The 23,383-nt window shown below is 44.8% G+C and overlaps 1 protein-coding gene across 1 annotated transcript; it reads left to right on the top strand.

Annotated features, from left to right (window-relative positions):
• Positions 1-17,080: 17,080 nt before the first annotated feature.
• On the top strand, positions 17,081-18,533 carry LOC100383698 (uncharacterized). Its single transcript, NM_001176335.1, is given in 1 exon segment — positions 17,081-18,533. A coding segment is annotated over 1 exon segment (792 nt). The 5' UTR covers positions 17,081-17,331; the 3' UTR covers positions 18,124-18,533.
• The last annotated feature ends 4,850 nt before the right edge of the window (positions 18,534-23,383 follow it).

Genomic DNA, 23,383 nt, shown 5'->3' with positions numbered 1-23,383 from the left:
AGGCAAACCGCCAACCTTTGACGGTGAAGATTATGCTAGGTGGAGTGATTTAATGAAATTTCATCTAACCTCACTCCACAAAAGTATATGGAATGTTGTTGAGTTTGGAGCGCAGGTACCATCCGTAGGGGATGAGGATTATGATGAGGACGAGGTGGCCCAAATCGAGCACTTCAACTCCCAAGCTACAACCATACTCCTCGCCTCTCTAAGCAAGGAGGAATACAACAAGGTGCAAGGGTTGAAGAATGCAAAGGAGATTTGGGACCTACTCAAGACCGCACACGAGGGTGATGAACTTACCAAGATCACCAAGCGGGAAACAATCGAGGGGGAGCTCGGTCGCTTCCGTCTTCGCCAAGGGGAGGAGCCACAAGATATGTACAACCGGCTCAAAACCTTGGTGAACCAAGTGCGCAACCTCGGGAGCAAAAAGTGGGACGACCACGAGGTAGTTAAGGTTATTCTAAGATCACTCATTTTCCTTAACCCCACTCAAGTTCAATTAATTCGTGGTAATCCTAGATATACTCAAATGACCCCCGAGGAAGTTATCGGGAATTTTGTGAGCTTTGAATGTATGATTAAAGGATCAAAGAAGATCAACGAGCTTGATGAACCCTCCACGTCCGAAGCACAACCGGTGGCATTCAAGGCGACGGAGGAGAAGAAGGAGGAGTCTACACCAAGTAGACAACCAATTGACGCCTCCAAGCTCGACAATGAGGAGATGGCGCTCGTCATCAAGAGCTTCCGCCAAATCCTCAAACAAAGGAAAGGGAAAGACTACAAGTCTCGCTCCAAGAAGGTTTGCTACAAGTGTGGTACGCCCAGTCACTTTATAGCTAAATGTCCATTATCAAGTGATAGTGACAGGGGCGACGACAAGAAGGGAAGAAGAAAGGAGAAGAAGAGGTACTACAAGAAGAAGGGCGGCGATGCCCATGTTTGTCGGGAATGGGACTCCGACGAAAGCTCAAGCGACTCCTCCGACGACGAGGACGCCGCCAACATCGCCGTCACCAAAGGGCTTCTCTTCCCCAATGTCGGCCACAAGTGCCTCATGGCAAAGGACGGCAAAAGGAAGAAGGTAAAATCAAGATCCTCCACTAAATATGAAACCTCTAGTGATGAGGATGATGCTAGTAATGAGGAGGATAACTTGCGCGTTCTTTTTGCCAACCTTAACATGGAACAAAAGGAAAAACTAAATGAGCTAATTAGTGCCATCCATGAGAAGGATGATCTCTTGGACTCCCAAGAGGACTTCCTAATCAAGGAAAATAAAAAGCATGTTAAGGTTAAAAATGCTTATGCTCTAGAAGTTGAAAAATGTGAAAAATTATCTAGTGAGCTAAGCACATGCCATGACACTATTGCCAACCTTAGAGATGAAAATGCTAAATTAATTGCTAAGGTTGATTCTCATGTTTGTGTTACTTCAATTACCGATCTTAGAAATGATAATGATGGTTTGCTTGCTAAGATTAAGGAATTGAATGATTCTCTTGCTAGCCTTAGAATAGAAAATGAAAATTTGATTGCTAAGGCTAAAGATTTTGATGTTTGCAAAGTTACAATTTCCGATCTTAGAGATAAGAATGATATACTACATGCTAAGATTGTTGAACTTAATGCTTGCAAACCCTCTACATCTACCATTGAGCATGTCACTATTTGTACTAGATGTAGAGATATTGATGTTGATGCTATTCATGATCACATAATTTTAATTAAGCAACAAAATGATCATATAGCTAAACTAGATGCTAAAATTGCCGAGCACAACTTAGAAAATGAGAAATTTAAATTTGCTCGTAGCATGCTTTATAATGGGAGACGCCCTGGCATTAAGGATGGCATTGGCTTCCAAAGGGGAGACAATGTCAAAATTAGTGCCCCTCCTAAAAGATTGTCAAATTTTGTTAAGGGCAAGGCTCCCATGCCTCAGGATAACGAGGGTTACATTTTATACCCTGCCGGTTATCCCGAGGACAAAATTAGGAAAATTCATTCTAGGAGGTCTCACTCTGGTTCTAACCATGCTTTTATGTATAAGAGTGAAACATCTAGTTCTAGGCAACCAACCCGTGCTAAGTTGCCTAAGAAGAAAATTCATATTGCATCAAATGATCATAATATTTCTTTTAAAACTTTTGATGCATCTTATGTTTTGACTAACAAATCCGGCAAGGTAGTTGCCAAATATGTTGGGGGCAAGCACAAGGGGTCAAAGACTTGTGTTTGGGTACCAAAAGTTCTTGTGTCTAATGTCAAAGGACCCAAAACCATTTGGGTACCTAAAGTCAAGAACTAAACTTGTTTTGTAGGTTTATGCATCTGGGGGCTCAAGTTGGATACTCGACAGCGGGTGCACAAACCACATGACAGGGGAGAAGAAGATGTTCTCCTCCTACGAGAAAAACCAGGATCCCCAACGAGCTATCACATTCGGGGATGGAAATCAAGGTTTGGTCAAAGGTCTTGGTAAAATAGCTATATCTCCTGACCATTCTATTTCCAATGTTTTTCTTGTAGATTCTTTAGATTACAATTTGCTTTCCGTTTCACAATTATGTCAAATGGGCTACAACTGTCTATTCACTGATGTAGGTGTCACTGTCTTTAGAAGAAGTGATGATTCAATAGCATTTAAGGGAGTGTTAGAGGGTCAGCTATACTTGGTAGATTTTGATAGAGCTGAACTCGACACTTGCTTAATTGCTAAGACTAACATGGGTTGGCTCTGGCACCGCCGACTAGCTCATGTTGGAATGAAGAATCTTCATAAGCTTCTAAAGGGAGAACACATTTTAGGATTAACAAATGTTCATTTTGAGAAAGACAGGATTTGTAGCGCATGCCATGCAGGGAAGCAAGTTGGAACCCATCATCCACACAAGAACATCATGACGACCGACAGGCCACTAGAGCTCCTACACATGGATCTATTCGGTCCGATTGCTTTCATAAGCATCGGCGGGAGTAAGTACTGTCTAGTTATTGTGGATGATTATTCTCGCTTCACTTGGGTATTCTTTTTACAGGAAAAATCTCAAACCCAAGAGACCTTAAAGGGATTCTTGAGACGGGCTCAAAATGAGTTCAGCTTAAGGATCAAGAAAATAAGAAGCGACAACGGGACGGAGTTCAAGAACTCTCAAATTGAAGGCTTCCTTGAGGAGGAGGGCATCAAGCATGAGTTCTCATTTCCCTACACGCCACAACAAAATGGTGTAGTGGAGAGAAAGAATCGAACTCTATTGGACATGGCAAGAACCATGCTTGATGAGTACAAGACACCGGATCGATTTTGGGCCGAGGCGGTCAACACCGCCTGCTACGCCATCAACCGGTTATATCTACACCGAATCCTCAAGAAGACATCCTATGAACTCCTAACCGGTAAAAAGCCCAATATTTCATATTTTAGAGTTTTTGGTAGCAAATGCTTTATTCTTGTTAAGAGAGGTAGAAAATCTAAATTTGCTCCTAAAACTGTAGAAGGCTTTTTACTAGGATATGACTCAAACACAAGGGCATATAGAGTCTTCAACAAGTCCTCAGGACTTGTTGAAGTTTCTTGTGACGTTGTGTTTGATGAGACTAACGGCTCTCAAGTAGAGCAAGTTGATCTTGATGAGATAGGTGAAGAACAGGCTCCATGCATAGCGCTAAGGAACATGTCCATTGGGGATGTGTGTCCTAAGGAATCCGAAGAGCCTCCACATGCACAAGATCAACCATCCTCCTCCATGCAAGCATCTCCACCGACTCAAAATGAGGATGAAGCTCAATTTGATGAAGGACAAGATCAAGAAGATGAGTCACCTCAAGATGATGGCAATGATCAAGGGGGAGATGCAAATGATCAAGAAAAGGAGGATGAGCAAGAACCAAGGCCGCCACACCCAAGAGTTCACCAAGCAATCCAACGAGATCACCCCGTCGACACCATTCTCGGCGACATTCATAAGGGGGTAACCACTCGATCTCGGGTTGCACATTTTTGTGAGCATTACTCTTTTGTTTCCTCTATTGAGCCACACAGGGTAGAGGAAGCACTACAAGATTCGGATTGGGTGGTGGCAATGCAAGAGGAGCTCAACAACTTCACTAGGAATGAGGTATGGCATTTAGTTCCACGTCCTAATCAAAATGTTGTAGGAACCAAATGAGTCTTCCGCAACAAGCAAGATGAGCATGGTGTGGTGACAAGGAACAAAGCTCGACTTGTGGCCAAGGGATACTCCCAAGTCGAAGGTTTGGATTTCGGTGAAACCTATGCACCCGTAGCTAGGCTTGAGTCAATTCACATATTATTAGCCTATGCTACTTACCATGGCTTTAAGCTTTATCAAATGGACGTGAAAAGTGCCTTCCTCAATGGACCAATCAAGGAAGAGGTCTACGTTGAGCAACCTCCCGGCTTTGAAAACAGTAAGTATCCTAACCATGTTTATAAGCTCTCTAAGGCGCTTTATGGGCTCAAGCAAGCCCCAAGAGCATGGTATGAATGCCTTAGAGATTTTCTTATTGCTAATGGCTTCAAAGTCGGAAAGGCCGATCCTACACTCTTTACTAAAACTCTTGAAAATGACTTGTTTGTATGCCAAATTTATGTTGATGATATTATATTTGGATCTACTAACGAGTCTACATGTGAAGAGTTTAATAGGATTATGACACAGAAATTCGAGATGTCTATGATGGGGGAGTTGAAGTATTTCTTAGGATTCCAAGTGAAGCAACTCCAAGATGGCACCTTCATTAGCCAAACGAAGTACACTCAAGACATTCTAAACAAGTTTGGGATGAAGGATGCCAAGCCCATCAAGACACCCATGGGAACCAATGGGCATCTCGACCTCGACACGGGAGGTAAGTCCGTGGATCAAAAGGTATACCGGTCGATGATAGGTTCTTTACTCTATGTGCATCTCGACCGGATATTATGCTTTCCGTATGCATGTGTGCAAGATTCCAAGCCGACCCTAAGGAAGCTCACCTTACGGCCGTAAAACGAATCTTGAGATATTTGGCTTATACTCCTAAGTTTGGGCTTTGGTATCCTAGGGGATCCACTTTTGATTTAATTGGTTATTCGGATGCCGATTGGGCGGGGTGCAAAATCAATAGGAAGAGCACATCGGGGACTTGCCAGTTCTTGGGAAGATCCTTGGTGTCTTGGGCTTCAAAGAAGCAAAATTCGGTCGCTCTTTCCACCGCCGAAGCCGAGTACATTGCCGCAGGCCATTGTTGCGCGCAATTCCTTTGGATGAGGCAAACGCTGCGGGACTACGGTTACAAATTAACCAAAGTCCCTTTGCTATGTGATAATGAGAGTGCAATCAAGATGGCGGATAATCCCGTCGAGCATAGTCGCACTAAACACATAGCCATTCGGTATCATTTTCTTAGGGATCACCAACAAAAGGGAGATATCGAGATTTCATACATTAATACTAAAGATCAATTAGCCGATATCTTTACCAAGCCTCTTGATGAACAATCTTTTAACAAACTTAGGCATGAGCTCAATATTCTTGATTCTAGGAACTTCTTTTGTTAAATTGCACACATTGCTCTTCTATATACCTTTGATCATGTCTCTTTCATATGCTATGACTAATGTGTTTTTCAAGTCTATTTCAAACCAAGTCATAGGTGTATTGAAAGGGAATTGGAGTCTTCGGCGAAGACAAAGGCTTCCACTCCGTAACTCATCCTTCGCCATCGCTCCAAGAGACTCTCCATCTTTGGGGGAGAGAGCAAAAGGACTTCGTCTTTGGTATAATCTTAACTCATTTATTTATGACCAAAGGGGAAGATAGCACTTCGAGGGCTCTAATGATTCCGTTTTTGGCGATTCATGCCAAAGGGGGAGAAAGTATGAGCCCAAAGCAAAAGGACCGCACCACCACCAATTTCAAAAACTTCGACTTCGTGTTTCCAAGAATATTATCAATTAGTATCCTATTGTGTTCAAAAGGGGGAGAAAGTAGTAATTCAAAAATGATATATCAAAACCCTCTTGAACACTAAGAGGAGGATCTCATTTAGGGGGAGTTTTGTTTAGTCAAAGGAAAAGCATTTGAAAAAGGGGGACAAAATTTCAAATCTTGAAAATGCTTTGCAAAATCTTACTCATTTACCCTTGACTATTTGCAAAAGAACTTTGAAAAGGATTTACAAAAGAATTTGCAAAATCAAAACATGTGGTGCAAGCGTGGTCCAAAATGTTAAAAATGAAAGAAACAATCCATGCATATCTTGTAAGTATTTATATTGGCTCAATTCCAAGCAACCTTTGCACCTATATTATGCAAACTAGTTCAATTATGCACTTCTATATTTGCTTTGGTTTGTGTTGGCATCAATCACCAAAAAGGGGGAGATTGAAAGGGAATCAGGCTTACACCTAGTTCCTATATAATTTTGGTGTTTGAATTGCGCAACACAAATCTTTGGACTAACTAGTTTGTTCTAGTGTATAAGTTATACAGGTGCCAAGGTTCACACATAGTCAATAAAAAGACCAAGTGTTGGGTTCAACAAAAGGGCAAAGAGGCAACCGAAGGCCCCTCTGGTTTGGCGCACCGGACTGTCCGATGCGCCACCGGACAGTGTCCGGTGCACCAGGGAGACTCAGGCTCCAACTCGTCACCTTCGGGAAAATCTAGAGCCGGCGCGCTATAATTCACCGGACTGTCCGGTGTACACCGGACAGTGTCCGGTGCTCCAACGGGTCGCGGCTCTGGAACTCGCCTGCCTCGGAAATTCCAGAAGGCTGCTCCGCTATAATTCACCGGACATGTCCGGTGTGCACCGGACTGTCCGGTGCAACTCCGGAGCAACGACTACTTCGCGCCAACGACTACCTGCGACGGCATTTAATGCGCGCGCAGCGCGCGCAGAGTCACAGTCGCCCATGCCGGCGCACCGGACAGTGAACAGTGCATGTCCGGTGCGCCACCGGACATCAAGGCGGGCCCAGAAGTCAGAACTCCAACGGTCAATTTCCAACGGCACTGATGACGTGGCGGGGGCACCGGACATGTCCGGTGTGCACCGGACTGTCCGGTGCGCCATCGAACAGACGGCCTCCACCAACGGTCAAGTTGGTGGTTGGGGCTATAAATACCCCAACCACCCCACCATTCATTGCATCCAAGTTTTCACCTTCCAACCACCTTACAAGAGCTAGCTTTCATTGCAAGGCACACCAAAAGAGATCAAATCCTCTCCCAACTTCATTCAAAGCCCTAGTGACTAGAGAGAGAGAGTGATTTGTAGTGTTCATTTAAGCTCTTGCGCTTGGATCGCTTCTTTTCTTTCGCATTCTTTCTTGTGATCAAACACTCACTTGTAATTGAGGCAAGAGACACCAATTGTGTGGTGGTCCTTGCGGGAAGTTTGATTCCCATGTGATTTGAGAAGAGAAGCTCACTCGGTCCGAGGGACCGTTTGAGAGAGGGAAGGGTTGAAAGAGACCCGGCCTTTGTGGCCTCCTCAACGGGGAGTAGGTTTGAGAGAACCGAACCTCGGTAAAACAAATCCGCGTGTTTCACCTCATTATTCGCTTGCGATTTGTTTTGCGCCCTCTCTCGTGGACTCAATTATATTTCTAACGCTAACCCGGCTTGTAGTTGTGTTTATATTTGTAAATTTCAGTTTCGCCCTATTCACCCCCCCTCTAGGCGACTATCAGTAAGCAGCCATGTACTCGATTGCTGTTGGAGGAATGTCATTTGTTGTTGCCGCAGCTCTTCACGAAACTTTTCTTGCTGCTCCCTCACAGCGTCCTCCATGCTAGATACAGAGCACCGACTACGACTGCTACTACCACAAGCCGCCTGCGACAAAGAGCCGCCACGAGAACGCAACTCCGTCGAATCGATAACACAGGTAAACATAGACTATCTTGAAAAACAAGAAAATTAGGTATTCGGTCATAGTTCCAATATTATTGAAAAAAAATCACAAGTTCATACCATCCATGCGCCTTTCCTCCAATAGAATGCATAACTTCAGCGTCGATGGTAGGCGCTCCTCGCCAATCGTAGTCTTCTCCATACTTCCTAACCATGTCCTGCCTGTATGTCTCCTGCAATACAATATGAAGGTTCAGCACACATGTAATTTATAGCTATATGGCAAGAAAACATTAATCCTAACAACAACTAACCATACGCTCAACGATCGCTTGACTACACAGCTCATCGGAGATTTCACTGTTTTTCGCTCTATGCCCTCTCCTATAAACATCGATTGGGCTCGGGACAACTCCAGTTTGAGCCTCCTCCAAATATATGAGTTTAATCCGGTTTCATTTCTGAGTAAAACAGAATACTACATACTCACCATTCGCTTCGGCAACCGAATGTGTCCATCAGCCCCATAGGTATGGTAGACTACGACCTCATCATCGTCCTCGTCATGCTGATGGCGCTGCCTATGTCAATTTCTGTTAGACTTCTCAATCCACTCAGGCGAAGCCCATATCTCACACAAAGCCTTGTAAGCCTGCGGCCAGTGTTCCATCCATGGAAGAGTTACCTGCATCTAAAGTGTTAGCTCAAAATTACATTCACATCTGAATGAGTTGCTAAATTAGATTTTTACCTCCATGTACTGGTCTATAGTCAATTAGTCATCAGAATATCTGCCAGTAGAAATAACTTAGCTCAGCTATTTCTTGCCACATGGTGTCAGGCATATAACCACGAAACATGACAGGGATAATCCTCTCCATTAATATATGGAAGTCATGGTTCTTTAACCCAGTTAGTTTTCCCGTTTTCAAATTCACAGCTCTTTTCAAGTCTGCAGCATAACCATCGGGAAATTTAATTTTTTTTCATCCATCTAATTACCTCGATATTGTCTTTAGAAATAAGACAGAACAAGGCACGTGGCGGCTTGCAGTTGTCATTGAGCACTTGGGTTGGTCGGTTACAAAGCATTGCTAGATCTTTTCGAGCTTTCCGATTGTCCTTTGTTTTTTAAAAGGGAAATTTGGATCCATACCATTAAAAGATCACCACTTTGGATCCATACCATTACTATCTCACTTACATGTGGGTCCACATGAGTCAATGACATGTGGGGTCCATGGTATATATCTAAAGTTTGGATCTTTTAATGGTATAGATCCAATTGTTCCTTTTTAAAATGCATGTAGGTGTGTATGAGGGCTTCAGCAACATTACTTTCTTGGTGCATGACATCAATGTTGTGCACAAGAATTAATGATGACATATAAGGGAGCTCCCAGAGACCACATATATGTGTCCAGTTGTGGTCCACTCTGAATCCTTCGTACTTGTCCCCCTTTTCATTTAGGACAAGGTTATTCAGCTGAGCATATATTTATGCTGCGTTAAGACGTTTAGGCGGTCCTTTGGTGACCACTGTGTTCTTTATAAAGTTTTTCTTAGCGCTCCTAAAGGGTTGTTTCCTAGGCAACCAGCATCGATGACAATCGAAGTAAGTGATCTTTCCACCATGAGCAAGACGGAAGCAATCTGTATCTGAACCGCAATATGGACATGTCAATCTACCATGTGTACTCCAACTGGTAAAAATAGCATACGCCATGAAGTCATGCACCGACCACAAATACGCAACTTGAAGATTGAATATCTGTTTTTTAAAAACAGTGTATGCTTCAACACCTTTCCAAAGCTCCTTCAACTCTTCAATCAAGGGTTTTAATATGATATTGAGGTTCTTTCCAGGATAGTCTGGGCCAGGAATGATTAAGGAAAGAAATATAAATTCATATTTCATACAAAGAGAAGGTGGAAGGTTGTATGGAATAACAAAGATGGGTCAACATGAGTATGATGATGCCATTTGACCAAAAGGTGTGAAGCCATCGGTCGCGAGGCTGATTCGAACATTCCTCGGATCAGCTGCAAAGTCGGGATCAAACGTGTCGAGAGCCTTCCAAGCATCCCCATCTGAAGGGTGCACGATTAGGTCATCGTTATCACGGACACCTTCTTTGTGCCATCGCATGTGCATAGCGGTTTTTTTAGATAGAAACAAATGTTTCACTCGAGGAGTTAGTGGCAAGTAGTGGAGCTACTTATGTGCAACATCTGTCATCACCTTGTCACCCTCATCATTAACAACTTCCACAAATCTAAATTGTCCACATTTTAGAAATTTTTTCTCTTCCGCATGCTCCTTCATGAAAAGCATACAATTATTTTTGCACACATCAATCTTTTCATAATCCATACCGAGACCTTTGATAATTGTCTTTGAATGTTACATGTATTTAGGCAACTTATTGGGCTTTGGGAGCACATCTCTTAATAACTTTAAAATCTCATTGTAACAATTGTTCGAGACAAAGTACTTGGACTTAATGGCCATGAGCCGAGTCACAAAAGCGAGTATACTCACATATGTGTGTTCATGCAATGGCTCTTCAGAGTCTTTTAGTAGTTTGAAAAATTTGGAAACCTCTGGTGTGGCAGGATCCTCGGAGCTTGGGTTTAATTTTAGACGTAGCGAATCTAGCATCTCAGGCATCGCATCATCGCCAGCCAAATCATTGTTCTCCTCCTCTTCTACATTCTGGTTGGGTACTACCTCACCATGATGTTCCCACACCTCATATCTAGGCATAAATCCAAATTGACAAAGATCTAGGCTAACTCTTTCCTTATTAAGAAATATACTGTTTTCGTGGCGCCTACAAGGGCATCTGACAGTGCCGGTTAATGACAAGGAGAATACGTGGTCCACAAAATATTTGGTCTTGGCTACCCAATCATCAGAATGATGTCCATTCCTACTCCAACCATTGTACATCCATGCACGATCTTTAGCCATGCCTGAGACTGTTAAATCGAACCATATCGTGAAAACATTATTCAACTTCGTCAAGGGTATCGGTCCTACATGTATAGGCAAGGATAGGTACTAAACCCACATCAACCTAGCAGGACCCAAAAAAATTCGGCAGCATAACCTCGCTGCCACTAAGTAATATTACTTATATATAAAACAAAGAATGATATAATATTAATCAAATCAAACTAAGTACCACATACACTAATTATGCAACTATTCTACGTACCAATATAATATACTATTAAAACTAATAATATAATAGTACAACATATTAATATGAAATTAATGTCTAAATACAATATGCCCCTAATCCCTAAATCACATATTCACTAATACATTAATGAAATCAAATTAAACAATAATACTAATCACAAACAGTAATCAAACAAACACAATTACAAATATATAATAATTTCGGCGGCACCTAAATAACAATCACCGAAAATAAGGAATAAAATACGCAAAAAAATTTACCTCCTCTCGATGCGGCGGCTCGACGACGACGACGGAGTGGCGGTGGCTCGGAGTGGTGGGCAGGCCGGCGGGCAGCGCGAGCGGGGCGGGCACGGGCGAGCGTTAGCGGCGGAGCAGGCGAGCGCGGGGCGGCGACAGCGGGTTTGGGTGGGAGAGATGAGAGAAACAACAGAGAAGAAGGGTCTCGACGGTTTTTAAAAACACTATTTTCAGCGGGTAGGGTTTGGCCACCGAAAATAGCACCCTATTTTTAGTGGCTGTGTCAGTGGCTGCCGAAAATAGGCATATTTTCGGTGGCTGTGTCAGAGGCCTCCGAAAATAAGCCTATTTTTCGGCGGCCTAGTCAAGCCGCCAAAAATAACACCATATTTTCGACGGCCGGGGGTGGGCCGCCAAAAATAATGTGGGCCGCCAAAAATGTTCCACAGTGCTGTTGTGTTAATATTGATTTAGCGTAAACACGATATCTTCTCGGTCGTAGCTTCGAGTTCAACGTTTTTTCCTCGTGTGACCGTAGTAACATGCTCTATTTCGTTTTCCATGTTTTATTATGTTTTTATTGAATGGTGTAATGTTCTTATGCATATATATATGTTTGTCTCGGTATGTTTGTTTACTTGTGCCTGTTTGTCGTCACTTCGCGTTGCGAATAGATTGCGATCCGTTTTCGAGCTTCGAGGGATCAAAGATCAAGCATTGGCGACCAAGTGATCCAGTTCTTCGAGTTCCACGAGATTGAAGATCATGAGCATCTGTTTGGTGAAGGTAAGTGTCCTATGACCCATTATGTCCTATTTACTTTATAATTCACTGCCCCGCATACCATGATCAACCTAAGGATTGACTAGCTTTGTATTTACCTTGTCCTTGGTTACCTTTTGGGTTATTATGGTTAGCTTATGCTATTGCTTCAACTTAATCAATGAACATGATGGGAATAATTATGATACGATGATGTTATCCTGATGATGATATTGTGATATTTTAGGGGACTCGAGCCATTTTTCCTGAGTACCTCTCCGTAAGGACCTGTTCATGGAGTGACCACCCGAGATAACAGTGCAGCCATGAGGGTGGAATGAGACGCCCTTAGCTGATTAATTAGATGAACCTAGGGTTGTAGTTGGCTTTGTCGGAGGGTCGTCAATGGGGGCCGGGGCGTAGTGCTCGCTCTACCAGGGGGGTGCAGAGGTTCATTCGATTTGGTTTTGTTAGTCACCCACCTTGGGGAGGTGTACTGCGTTTGTACGACTGGCAAAACCTAACGAGCAGCTATGCACCAGGGGAGTCTTTGTAAAGGCTACGTAGTGATACCCTGCTAGACCACCTAGGTAGTGGTCAATGGGGATTAGCTCTCCCCGGGCAGAAAGGGAATCATGACTCGTGGGTAAAGTGTGGGACCTCTGCAGAGGGATGAAACTGATATATCAGTCGTTCTCACGGTTAAGAGCGACCTTGGGATCCTCTTTGATTAGAGATGCAAATGATCTGAGATACAATGGTTCTATTTATGGTTTTGGCTCGATGATGACAATGATGTTCCTCGATGAGGAAATGATTCATGGGTTGGTTATATGATAAAACTTGGCTTCCATTAATAATAAATGCCTGACCAACTAAAAGCAACTGCTTTGACCTTAACCCCACATAAAGCTAGTCCACCTCAGCCAAACGGGACATTTGCTGAGTACGTTGATGTGTACTCACCCTTGCTTTCACTAAACACCAGGTTGCCTTTGGTGCAATCTATGCTCAGGTAAAGAAGAAGGCGTCGAGGCAGATCTCCAGGAGTTCGAGGACTTCGAAGAGTTCGAGTATTAGGCTAGCGACCTCCCCTAGTCAGCTGCCTGTGGTGGGTTTGTTTATGTTGGCTACGTTTCTTTTATGTGCACTTTGATTTATATTATGTAAATGACTCTACTCTTTAACATTATTACTTACTCTTTATTGTTATTCGAAGCATTGTGCTATGATGAGTCATTTATGTAATCGCGGTGTACGTGAATTTCTGATCCTGACACATACATGGTTCGCATTCGGTTTACCTTCAAAAACCGGGTGTGACACTCGCGCCTGTAACAGCTGATATCCCTTTCAAGCTTCGGGAATTCGATGCTATTTGAGAGGGTGCATATAATCTTTGCACCAGCACGATCACGGATGCATCCTATTACTTCTTCGTCCAACCCACCAAACAACATGGACCCTGACTGATAGCCACAGTTAATAGCAAAGTCCTTCAGCTCAGTTGCATCCTCGTTAGAAAGCTGCTGGCCACCCAGGTGCCGTAGGACATAGTCTGCTTCTTTCGAAGAAATTTCTTTAGCTTTCTTTCCTTTGTCTGACACTTCTATGGCCACCTCCTTCTCCACAGCCACATCTAATACAATTTTGTCAATTTTGGACATGGTCGCCACGAGATCTTTGCCTTTAGTTGCAACGGTAACTTCGACATCAGTAATTTTCATAGATTTGTCTACTGAAGCTGGAGGCAGGATTTTCTCAATTGCATGGAGAATGTTCATCATACGTCATTTTTTCTGTCCCCGTCTCTTCCGTCGGTAGCCGAAGGGTTTTCCTTTTGCTGTAAAAGGTTTGTCAGTTCCAGTCCCAGAGGACTTAGCAACTTGAATGGTGGGGATTCAGTCATTACCTTCAAAATTTCTGACACTTCCGCAGCAGAACGCAACAGAGGGCTCAAGGTTTTTTCCGCCACTTCATCTACCTTCGGTTCGGTAGAAGGTATCTTGTCAAGTTTCCGTTTCTTAGGAACTGGTGCCTTCGGCTCCGGCGCTGCTTTCACTTTCTTCAGGGCCTTTTCATCTTCCTTCACAGATCGGGCAGCTTGCCTGCTCCGAATGCTGACAACTCTTTTTCTTTTCACTCCCCGGGCCCCCTCGTCAAGTTTCTCATAATCTGGATACTCGAAGTTCAGGGCATCCATTACCCGATTTAGCCTTTGTTTCGGTCGGGTGCCAAAGGCATCAGTCATTAATTGATCCTCTTTCTTCGTGTAATTTCCAAGAATCTCATTACACATAGTTTCAATCATTTCTAGCCATTTAGTACATGGTTTCTTGAATTGCTTCTCAAATTTGAAGCGATAGGGGAGTCAAACAAGCTCATATTTCTTTCCCCTTCCTTCTTCTTCGGCATCCCCCAGTCGCTAGAGGTCGGAAAGGTCTTGTTCGCGAGGTATTCCTGTACTAAATCTCTGGTGCTAATTTCAGCAGCCACCACTCTGAATTCGACCTCGGCCAGCTAGCACCGGGAGACGAGTTGCATATGGCACAATGGCCTTATCATCCCGAAGCTCAATCTCATAGGACTCATAACCATAGTCATCAGTTTTCCCCTCTTCTTCTCATCAGCTTTTACGTAGAACCATTCATTTGTCCACCCGGTCAGCCACTTGGTGTGGTAGCCGATTACCGGGGCCTTGGTGTCCTTTCGGTATGCAAAATTATAGAATCCAAAGTTTTTGTGAAGGCCATCTGCCCTGGCCTTCGTCTGATAGTGCAACTCGTGCACTCGGAAGAAACCTTCGGCATTGGCACTTATGCCCTGGCTTCGGAGAGTCGATATGTAAACACTCAGCCTGACAATGGCATTTGGTGTCAGCTGATGAAGATATATCTCAAACCTCTTCAGAACCTCTCCTATTATATCATATAGAGGAAACCGAAGCCCTGCCCTGAAGAAGCTTTTAAAAACAACAACTTCATCCTCCTTCGGCTCCGAAACCACTTCCTCGCCAGCAAAATGAATAAGTTTACTCTCAGTTTCCCCAAAATAGCCCAGCTTCTTCATCATAACCAGGTCCTCTGCTGACACGGTAGATTTTCTAAATTCAATATGGCTCGGTTTCGATGGGATCAGAATACTATAGTATTCTTCAATTTCATCATCACTCCCATCCTCAACTAGAGTCTGCTCAGCTTATGCAGTTTCACCTTCGGCAATAGCTTTTTCCGACACTACTAGACCCGATCGCCTCATCATTTCTGATATTGGCGCTGTTTCTGTCATTTCAGCATCATCTCCCTCATGGAACACTCCAGCAGTGGATCTTACTCGGGCCATCTCAAGTGTCGCGGTTCCTTAAGACAAAGCTGACTTCGAATGATGAAGAGCGTGTTTGGAAAGAGCAATCGGAAAGCTTCGGCTTTGGTTAAATTTTTTAACAGCACAACTATGCAATGACAATGAATGTTGTGGTAACTTCTCACAAACCTGTCTCCTTATATAGTGCTGCAGGGGAAGAAGGCGAACCGCCAGGCCACCTACACTGGCTGAGCGGTGGACCGTTCGACGCTCGGAATATTTTAATCGTTTTTCGATAACAAGCTTAGGGAAGGTGTTTTTCGGACCTTCGGCATTCCAAAGCCTTTGTGTTTTTTGCGGATCGAGCTCGTTACGAAAAAAATGATCTAGCACCGCGAAGGGGCTACTTTTGGGGGTCTTCTTCTCTGTCGAAGGTCCTCAAGGCAAAAACACCTTTGACAAAATAACACAGAGGCTCGCCGAAGCTATCTTCAGCCTCGGTATAGCCCCTCAAGACGAAGACTCTATGTAGAAGCAACACTGCAGAATGCTGAAGCTCAGTAGCTTCGGCCCAGACCAAGCAGAAGGAAAAAGGACTAGATAGACCTTATTAGTTTGAGTTAATTGTAAACAAATGTTCAAGGGCATGTATTGTAACACCCGAGGTGTTTATCTCCCGTAAACAGCGATTATGGATTTGAGCGCGGGATATCAGTAAATAAAGTGGACATTAAATTTTGACCATCTCGCAAAAGTGCGAATCTGGTGTCATAATTCATCCCCATAATCTAATCAATTAAAACGAGGTTCAAGAAACTTTTGAATTATCGAATCTTCGTTTGCTGGCGGGTTTTGAATTGTTTGGATCACGCGCGTAAGTGAATATGATTTTCTGTAAAATTTGGAGCCCCGCGCCATTCGAAGAGAACAATGCGCACAGCTTCTCGCCACATGTGCGATGCGTGACGTCACTTCCGGAATGGATCGCACTCTCGATGCCGCATCGATATCGCGCATTTATTCCGCGATATGTCGAGTCGTGTGTCCGTTTAAAAGTAATACAATGAATACGAATTTGTAAGCCTGACTCACTCGGATGATTTTTATCCAGGGCAAATTAATTTAAACTCGATGATTAAAATGTTCGGGGTAAAATAATTCGAATCGCGCGAAATCTTGCGCGAGATTATGACCCAATTTATCCTTCAGCATGCTGTTTTGGCGACAAAAACGAATGTACATTAGTGGATCGGGGTTCGGCTAATTTCAGTCGAATCACGCAGAGCAGATTATCGAAGATGAAATCAGTCTTATTCGGGTTGTCGTTTCTCGCCCGGATCCAAATCTTCGGATTTTCTGTTTCGTGATTCGGAGAAGGAGATGTGTAGCCCGTATTGTCGACCCTCTAGTTATCGCTAAAAATCTTGATCCAACAACATTTACGATTTCCGTTAAAAAAGGGGAAAGAAATGAAAATTATCTTCACAGATTTTTTTTCTGCGTGCTTATCCAGCTAGCTGAGCGGCTCTCACGTTTCTCTCTCTCTTCTGATTTTTTTCACGCCGCACAACAGCCGTCGCTCGGTCCTTGGGAAAATCTACCGCCGCCGTCTCCCCTGAAGATTTTTCCACGGCGTCCCTCTCTCCTTATCTTCTCCAGCGCGCGTCCCATCTCCCGCGCTCAGCCGCACCTCTGCTTCTCTGCCTGGCGCCCTGTCTCTCTCTCTCCCTCGCGGCTTCCCTTCCCCCGAGTTCCCCTGCCATGGCGCGCTGCTCCCTGGCGCTTCTTCCTGCGCCGCGCCCCTGGCCCTTCTGCCCTGAGCTCGATCCATGGGCGCGGTTTCATGCTCGCCGGCGTTCGGACCGCGGCTTGCTCCTCCAGCACGGCCTCCTCCCTAACGCCGTTCCACTTCCTCCCTGTGCTTGAGCTCCGTCCTCCCCAGCCATGGTGCTCTGCGCGCCGAGCTCGACCTCTGTTCCTCCTGCGCGGCGCTCCTCCTCTCCGAGCTCGCCCCTGCGCGCTTGCTTCCTGCGCGTGCTCGCCGGTCGGAGCTCTCTGTCTCTGGCACGCTCGCCCATGCCGCACGCAGCCGAGCTCGCCCTGCGCGTCCATCTCCTATTGCTCCAGCTCCCACGCACGCTCCGCTCTGTTGCCACGCGCGCCCCTGCCCCTGCTTCCATGACTGGCCGCGAGCTCCAGCTCGGCCGATCGCGCTGCTCCCCTACGCTTGCCGCGGTGCCTCTCTCCCTGCTTGCGCGTGTAGATGTGCCCTCTGCTCGGTCCTGCCCAAGCTCCCAGCTTCCTGCGCGCGTGAAGCTCTCTGCTCGCCGTCGTTTTTCCCCTGCGCGCTCAGTTCCTGCTCGCCAGCGCGCCCTCTCGGATCGCTCAGCCTTAATCGCCATCACGTCCGAGGTTTTGATATGTCTTCCTGCTCGCCGTCAAACTTGGGTTCCCTGCTCAGCCTTTAGAGCTAGCGCGTCGCCGTGGTGTTACCGTCTGGCCGTGATTCACTGGTGGTCCACGTCTCCGCATGTTCAAATCGTCAACCCCATGCACCACCTGCTTGCTAAATGGGAAACCAACAGTTCTCTCCCTGCTCCTGTCGTTCACTATCAACTTCAGCATGTTGGTCATGCTCGCCGAGTCTCCAAGCTGGCCATCAAGTTCTGCTTTCGCTCCCGTGCCGCACACACTCATCTTTGCTTGCTGGCCGTGCACCTCACTCCGCTGTTCTGAGTCTGCCAGTTGCTATTGCTTATCCGCGTCATGACATCACTCGCCGTAGTTCAGCTCGCTAGTTCGTCGTTGTTCATCTCCGTGTCGGGTCTACAACAATATTGTAGATCCCTCCTAGGTACTTGTCGTCGTTCGGTCCCTACGTGATGCCTCCGAATTGTGATCGCGTCGACAAAATAATCCCAAGAAGATGTGGAGAAGCAAGCCCCTGGTCGATGCCCCCTAGTGCTCGGCGAAAGGCATGAACAAGAATCGTCAATGTTGACTTGGAATTCTAGTTGAATCGGGAACCGTTCTCTAGTTCACTATTTTTATTAATTGATTGAGTCGATGGATTGAATAGATATATTGATCACGACGATTATCTTGATTGAGGCATAAACATGTCATAGTTATATTAGATGGTTGCCAAAATATCTTGTCGCATATGAGGACGTGATTATGGCGTACTAATGTTGCAAGGTAAAACTTAGATTTAAAATGCTAGTTACGTAGGAGTACCCGAGCGGACGTGTCCGACAAGTGTGTTCAAATTGGTCTTACTTATGATGTATGCCAAATTAGTGGCGTGAAGAATAGATTTAATATTTTAAGCGATTATTCGATAAGTTTGTCGATGTTGATTGTGTTGAGTCGTGAGGTCAAAAGCCTTGCCTTAGTAATTGTTACGTTGTATTATATCGATAGTTAGAATGCCCTAGTGGAATATAGGTTAGTTAAATTGTTCCTGCAGGTACTATAACTCAGGTGTCCAATACTAGGAGTTTGAATATTGTTAGCCTTTCGGTGTTATGCATTAGCTAAGGAAAATAGAGGACTTGTACAAGGTTTAAGGTTTCTTGATGTATGAGCTATCTCTGAATAGGCTAAAAAAGCGTAATTATTATAATTAGTCTTATATCGCTAGCTGGTACTTGCTTGTGATTGATTCTAATGCTTTGTTATGAGTGTTTCATTATCTTTAGCATAGCTTATTTGTCTTATGCTATTCCTCTGTATATTCATACATGTGCATTGTGCATCCTATGAGGTACGTTAATTAACCACGTGATGCGGAGAACCAGAGCTGAGTCGACCCCAAGATGACGTAGCGAGTGGACTACTCCGCATGGTGATGCTGATGGACGAACCTGTCTGATCAAGTGCTAGGACAAGGATGATCGTCAAGTGGTCGTCACCTAACAAACACTAACATAGTGTTTATTCCAAGCAAGCCCCGGTGCATTTGCCACCTCCTTGCTGTTTTAAAATCTTTATCACCTTGTTTGATGCATTAGGTGATAGGAGTTGTGTGCTAAACCGTTGATACATTTCCTTCCTTGGAAAGTTGATTACCCTTCCTTGATACCTTTTTGAAAAGAATTTTATGATGCTTAGTCTTGCTTTAGCAAACAAAAATGTTTTGTTTTAAAACAAAAGTGATGCTTCAGTGGGTGGGAATGTTTTCAAAAAGAAAAACTTGTGATGGTGGATCCATCAAAGGCCTTGATGGGTTCAACATCGGAAAAGATGTACCTCTGCCAGGTACCAAACTTTGGGGTGAAAATAAAAAAGCTGAGACCGAGCGGTTGACTTGCACGAGAAGGGAGTCTCGGTGTAGTGTCTCCGTCTGAGTCGATTAAGGACCATCTCGATGTAGGCTTGCTGATTGAGGACCTTTTAACTGGTCACATGCCTCATCATGGGTAAGCTTTGCCTCGAGCAGACTAATACCAGAATAGTACAACATGCAATGAGAGTGGAGAGATGGCGAGAGTAGCGTGTACCCTCAGTGGCAAGAGGCTGGACGGTGGTGTATCTGTGCTCTCGGTTGGCGTGAACCCGATCTGGTCTTAAGAATCCCGGTGGCAAGCTGACATATGCAAGGGTTAAGTGCTACATATGTTGTGTGATTCGAGATCCCCAGCTGGGTATTAATCGATTCGGTCCGCCGTTACTTCTCGGACATGAAGACTTGGTCACTGCCCTACACGTAGCAATCCAGCAAACTGAAGGGATGATAAAAAGACGGCTAGTATAGGCCAAGTGCTTGAACTAGGGTAGAAAGAACTCTAGATGCAGGTAACTTTACTTAACCTGACAAGTAAAAATGGATTTTTAAGGATCCACTCATAGTAAGCTTTTCCGCAAACAGAGTCTTTGATTCTTGATAAGTCATACCTTGAATCCCTTTTGAAACCAGCATACTGTTGAGTCTTTTCTTTAGTCGGGTAAGTCTTGCTGAGTACTTGCGTACTTAGGGTTTTATTCGCATTGTTGTTGCAGGTTAAGAGTCACTTGATTGTGATTGGTGTTAAGCGCCAGTGGGCACGACCTTCTTATAAGTCTAAGTAACTCTTCTATACTTCTTACTGAGGATGGTCACTTAAGCTAGCATATATTTCAAAACTATAAATAATTTATAATAGTTCAAAGTTATTTCTTTGAATCACTTTTTTAATCACTCTGATCATGTACATTGTAAAACTTGATGTAACTTGTAAAATTTGGTAATAAGTTTTCCGCTGCAAAATATTGGTGTGTGATTTGTGTTTACTTAATCCTGTGGTCCTGGTTGTAAGTGGTTTATCCGGGGGCCTTGGGACACTCTGACAGATCCTGTTAAGTTATCTGGTGCACATGCATAGCCGTCTGAGGTCTTTGAGACAAGGGCAGGTGCATGTGGGCCCAATAACTTGGGAGGTTCTGCCACATGTATATAATTTCACCCGGGCTATGTCCCGTGCCTATAAATAGATGAATAGTACCCTCGTACTTTTCACGCTGGATTGTATTTACTCTGTCGCATCCTCGCCTTCGAGCAAATCAAAGGTATCAATGTAATATTAACATTGTTGATATTCATATATATATTTTATAGAATGCAAGAATAAATGAATTACCATGAAGATGATTATCATATTCGTTCCTTCGTATTTCCTTTCATATATTAATATGATGAAGGTTTATCCTTCTCGACCTTTGTTTGACGAGCATTATACCCTTGAGGAGATAATGCTTCGAAGGACGAAGGTCCTTAATGATTAACAATTGTGTTGCCTTGTTCTTGATTCACAACACTTGAGAACAAGTAGCCAACAGCCGCCGGTGCTGACTCAGAGGGTCACCTTACTTATCTGCTAGGACTGCTTTCACTGTTGACCGCGAGTGGCAGGTATATTGAGGAGTGGGTCAGAGTGTTCTATGCTACAGTGTGGATTGACCCTAACCATCAGTGGATGCGATTCCGTTTCTAGAGAGAGGATGTCACTTTGCATGCTAGTCAGATTCGCCAGCTCTTTGGATTTCCAGAGTCGTCGATTAGGCTCCACAGTTTGTGCTACGGCACCTCGGATCCTCCTCGTCACCCTCACGACGGAGTTGCACCCGCTACAGCTCACATCGCATCCCTGTTCAGACCTCCTTTCACAGATGGGTCGCGACGATCTCCTGCTGACTTCACTACTGCAGCGAAGTTCCTATATGAGCTGATGAAACGTACACTGCTACCCAGGATGGGATACAAAGAGGCCACCACTCATATTCAGCTATGGCTACTTGGTGCCTTGGTGTCACATTTAGAGTTTGACATGGTCGACTTCCTTATTTGTGAGATCGAGGACACAATATTGGATGGTCTCCGTGCTCGCCGTCAGCTGCCATATGCTCATTATATCTGTCACATCTTTGCGCAGCTGACCAGACCTCCTTAGTTCTAGGGAACCCTTAAGGCCTCTCGCCTTCAGTTCGGTTCCTATTGTTTAGCCACTGAGAACCCAGTCCCAGTGCCAGATCCAGTGTCAGATGTTCGGGTTGAGGATGAGACCTTCAGACAGTTCAAGAACCAGGGTGTCGTTGCTGACACTTCTTCAACTGATGATGAGGGCCTTGGGATCCCGCCACTGCCTCTATGCCACCTCGCTCACATGATCACGAGGCGGGTAGTTCCAGTGCTGCTCCTACTGCCCCTCCAGCTATTGACCTTGCTCTGGACGCTTTTCTTCAGTCACTTACGCAACAACAGGCTCATTTGGTAGTAGAGTAGGCTCGTTAGGCAGCCATCCAGCAGCAGATGTTCAAATGGATGCTCTCCATGTTTTAGACTATCCAAGACCGTTAGGACACTCTTCAGCAGCAGCTCTTGGCAGACAGGGCCGAGCACTGGGCGTTCATGACACATATCCTTTACCACACTGGTGTTCAGCTCCCTCCAATACAGTCTACTCCTCCTCCAGCTCTTCAGACATCTATCGTACCAGCTCTTCTGGCAGGACCCCCACTTCCCTTGTTTGGTCCTTCTCCTTCTCAACTCTGGCCGGTCACTTTGGACTTCTCATCACTGGTCATCAGAACCGTCAGCGCTCAGCCACCAGTGCCACCAACACCTGCTGTTACCACTGCTGTTGTGGCGGTGTCCATGACTGCACCAGCTCCGGCGGATCCTGCATCGCAGCCTTCGTCAGAGTCAGTACCTGCTCCAGCTTCTACTCTAAATCCTGGATCCGAGAGAGACTCTGATCCTCAGCTTGCGTTTGCGCTTCTGCCTCGACCGCGACCGGATGCGCCCTCGCTTCCTCCTTCCTCTTCTGGTGTGTAGGTTCGGGAAACCCTTTTGGTGCTTGACGCTAAAGGGGAGAGATACGAGTTGTGAGAGCTAGGGGGAGTTAGGGAGTTAGTTGAGAGTGCCTTTTGATATGTTGATGTAATATATTCGCTTGATACTCTCTATACTAGCTCCACTTTTGTATGACGCTTAACTCACAAACTCTATGATATGCTCTCGATGTTTATTATTGACTGTGTGTATTGTGTTTTCACCTAAGATGTTATCACAAGTCATTCAGTTCTTGTTCATGGGTTTCATTTCATTTTTATATGAACAAGAAACTTACATCGTGTATGCGCCTATACTTACTATTCTTGTAACGCCCCGAATTTGAGAGTTGAATTTTTCTTTCTCCAGCACTCACCAAATTCGGGCGTTACCTTTCCTCTTTCTCTTCCTTCTCGCTATGCCTTGTTCTTTTTCAAAGTTCTAGCGAGATTTAGCTCGAGATCTCATGTAAGTAAACCCTAGAGTTAAATCTTTTGGTTGTTGCACCATGTCGGTCCATGCATATATTTTGTTGGGAGATTGAATTTGTGAAAACATGCTTTTAGAAAATAGATTAAAATGGGAAAAACCCCTTTCCTTTTCCCTTCTCTTTCCTCCCTCTCTCCCTTGGGCCGGCGTTTCCCCTCTGGAGGCCCATCTAGCGCGTCCCCCCTTCTCCCGCGGCCC

The sequence above is a fragment of the Zea mays genome, chromosome 5 (genome assembly GCF_902167145.1).
Source record: "Zea mays cultivar B73 chromosome 5, Zm-B73-REFERENCE-NAM-5.0, whole genome shotgun sequence".
In the NCBI taxonomy this organism is placed as follows: Eukaryota; Viridiplantae; Streptophyta; class Magnoliopsida; order Poales; family Poaceae; genus Zea; species Zea mays.
The sequence above is the reverse complement of the archived record's forward strand: the minus strand, read 5'-3'. Positions and strand labels throughout refer to the sequence as shown.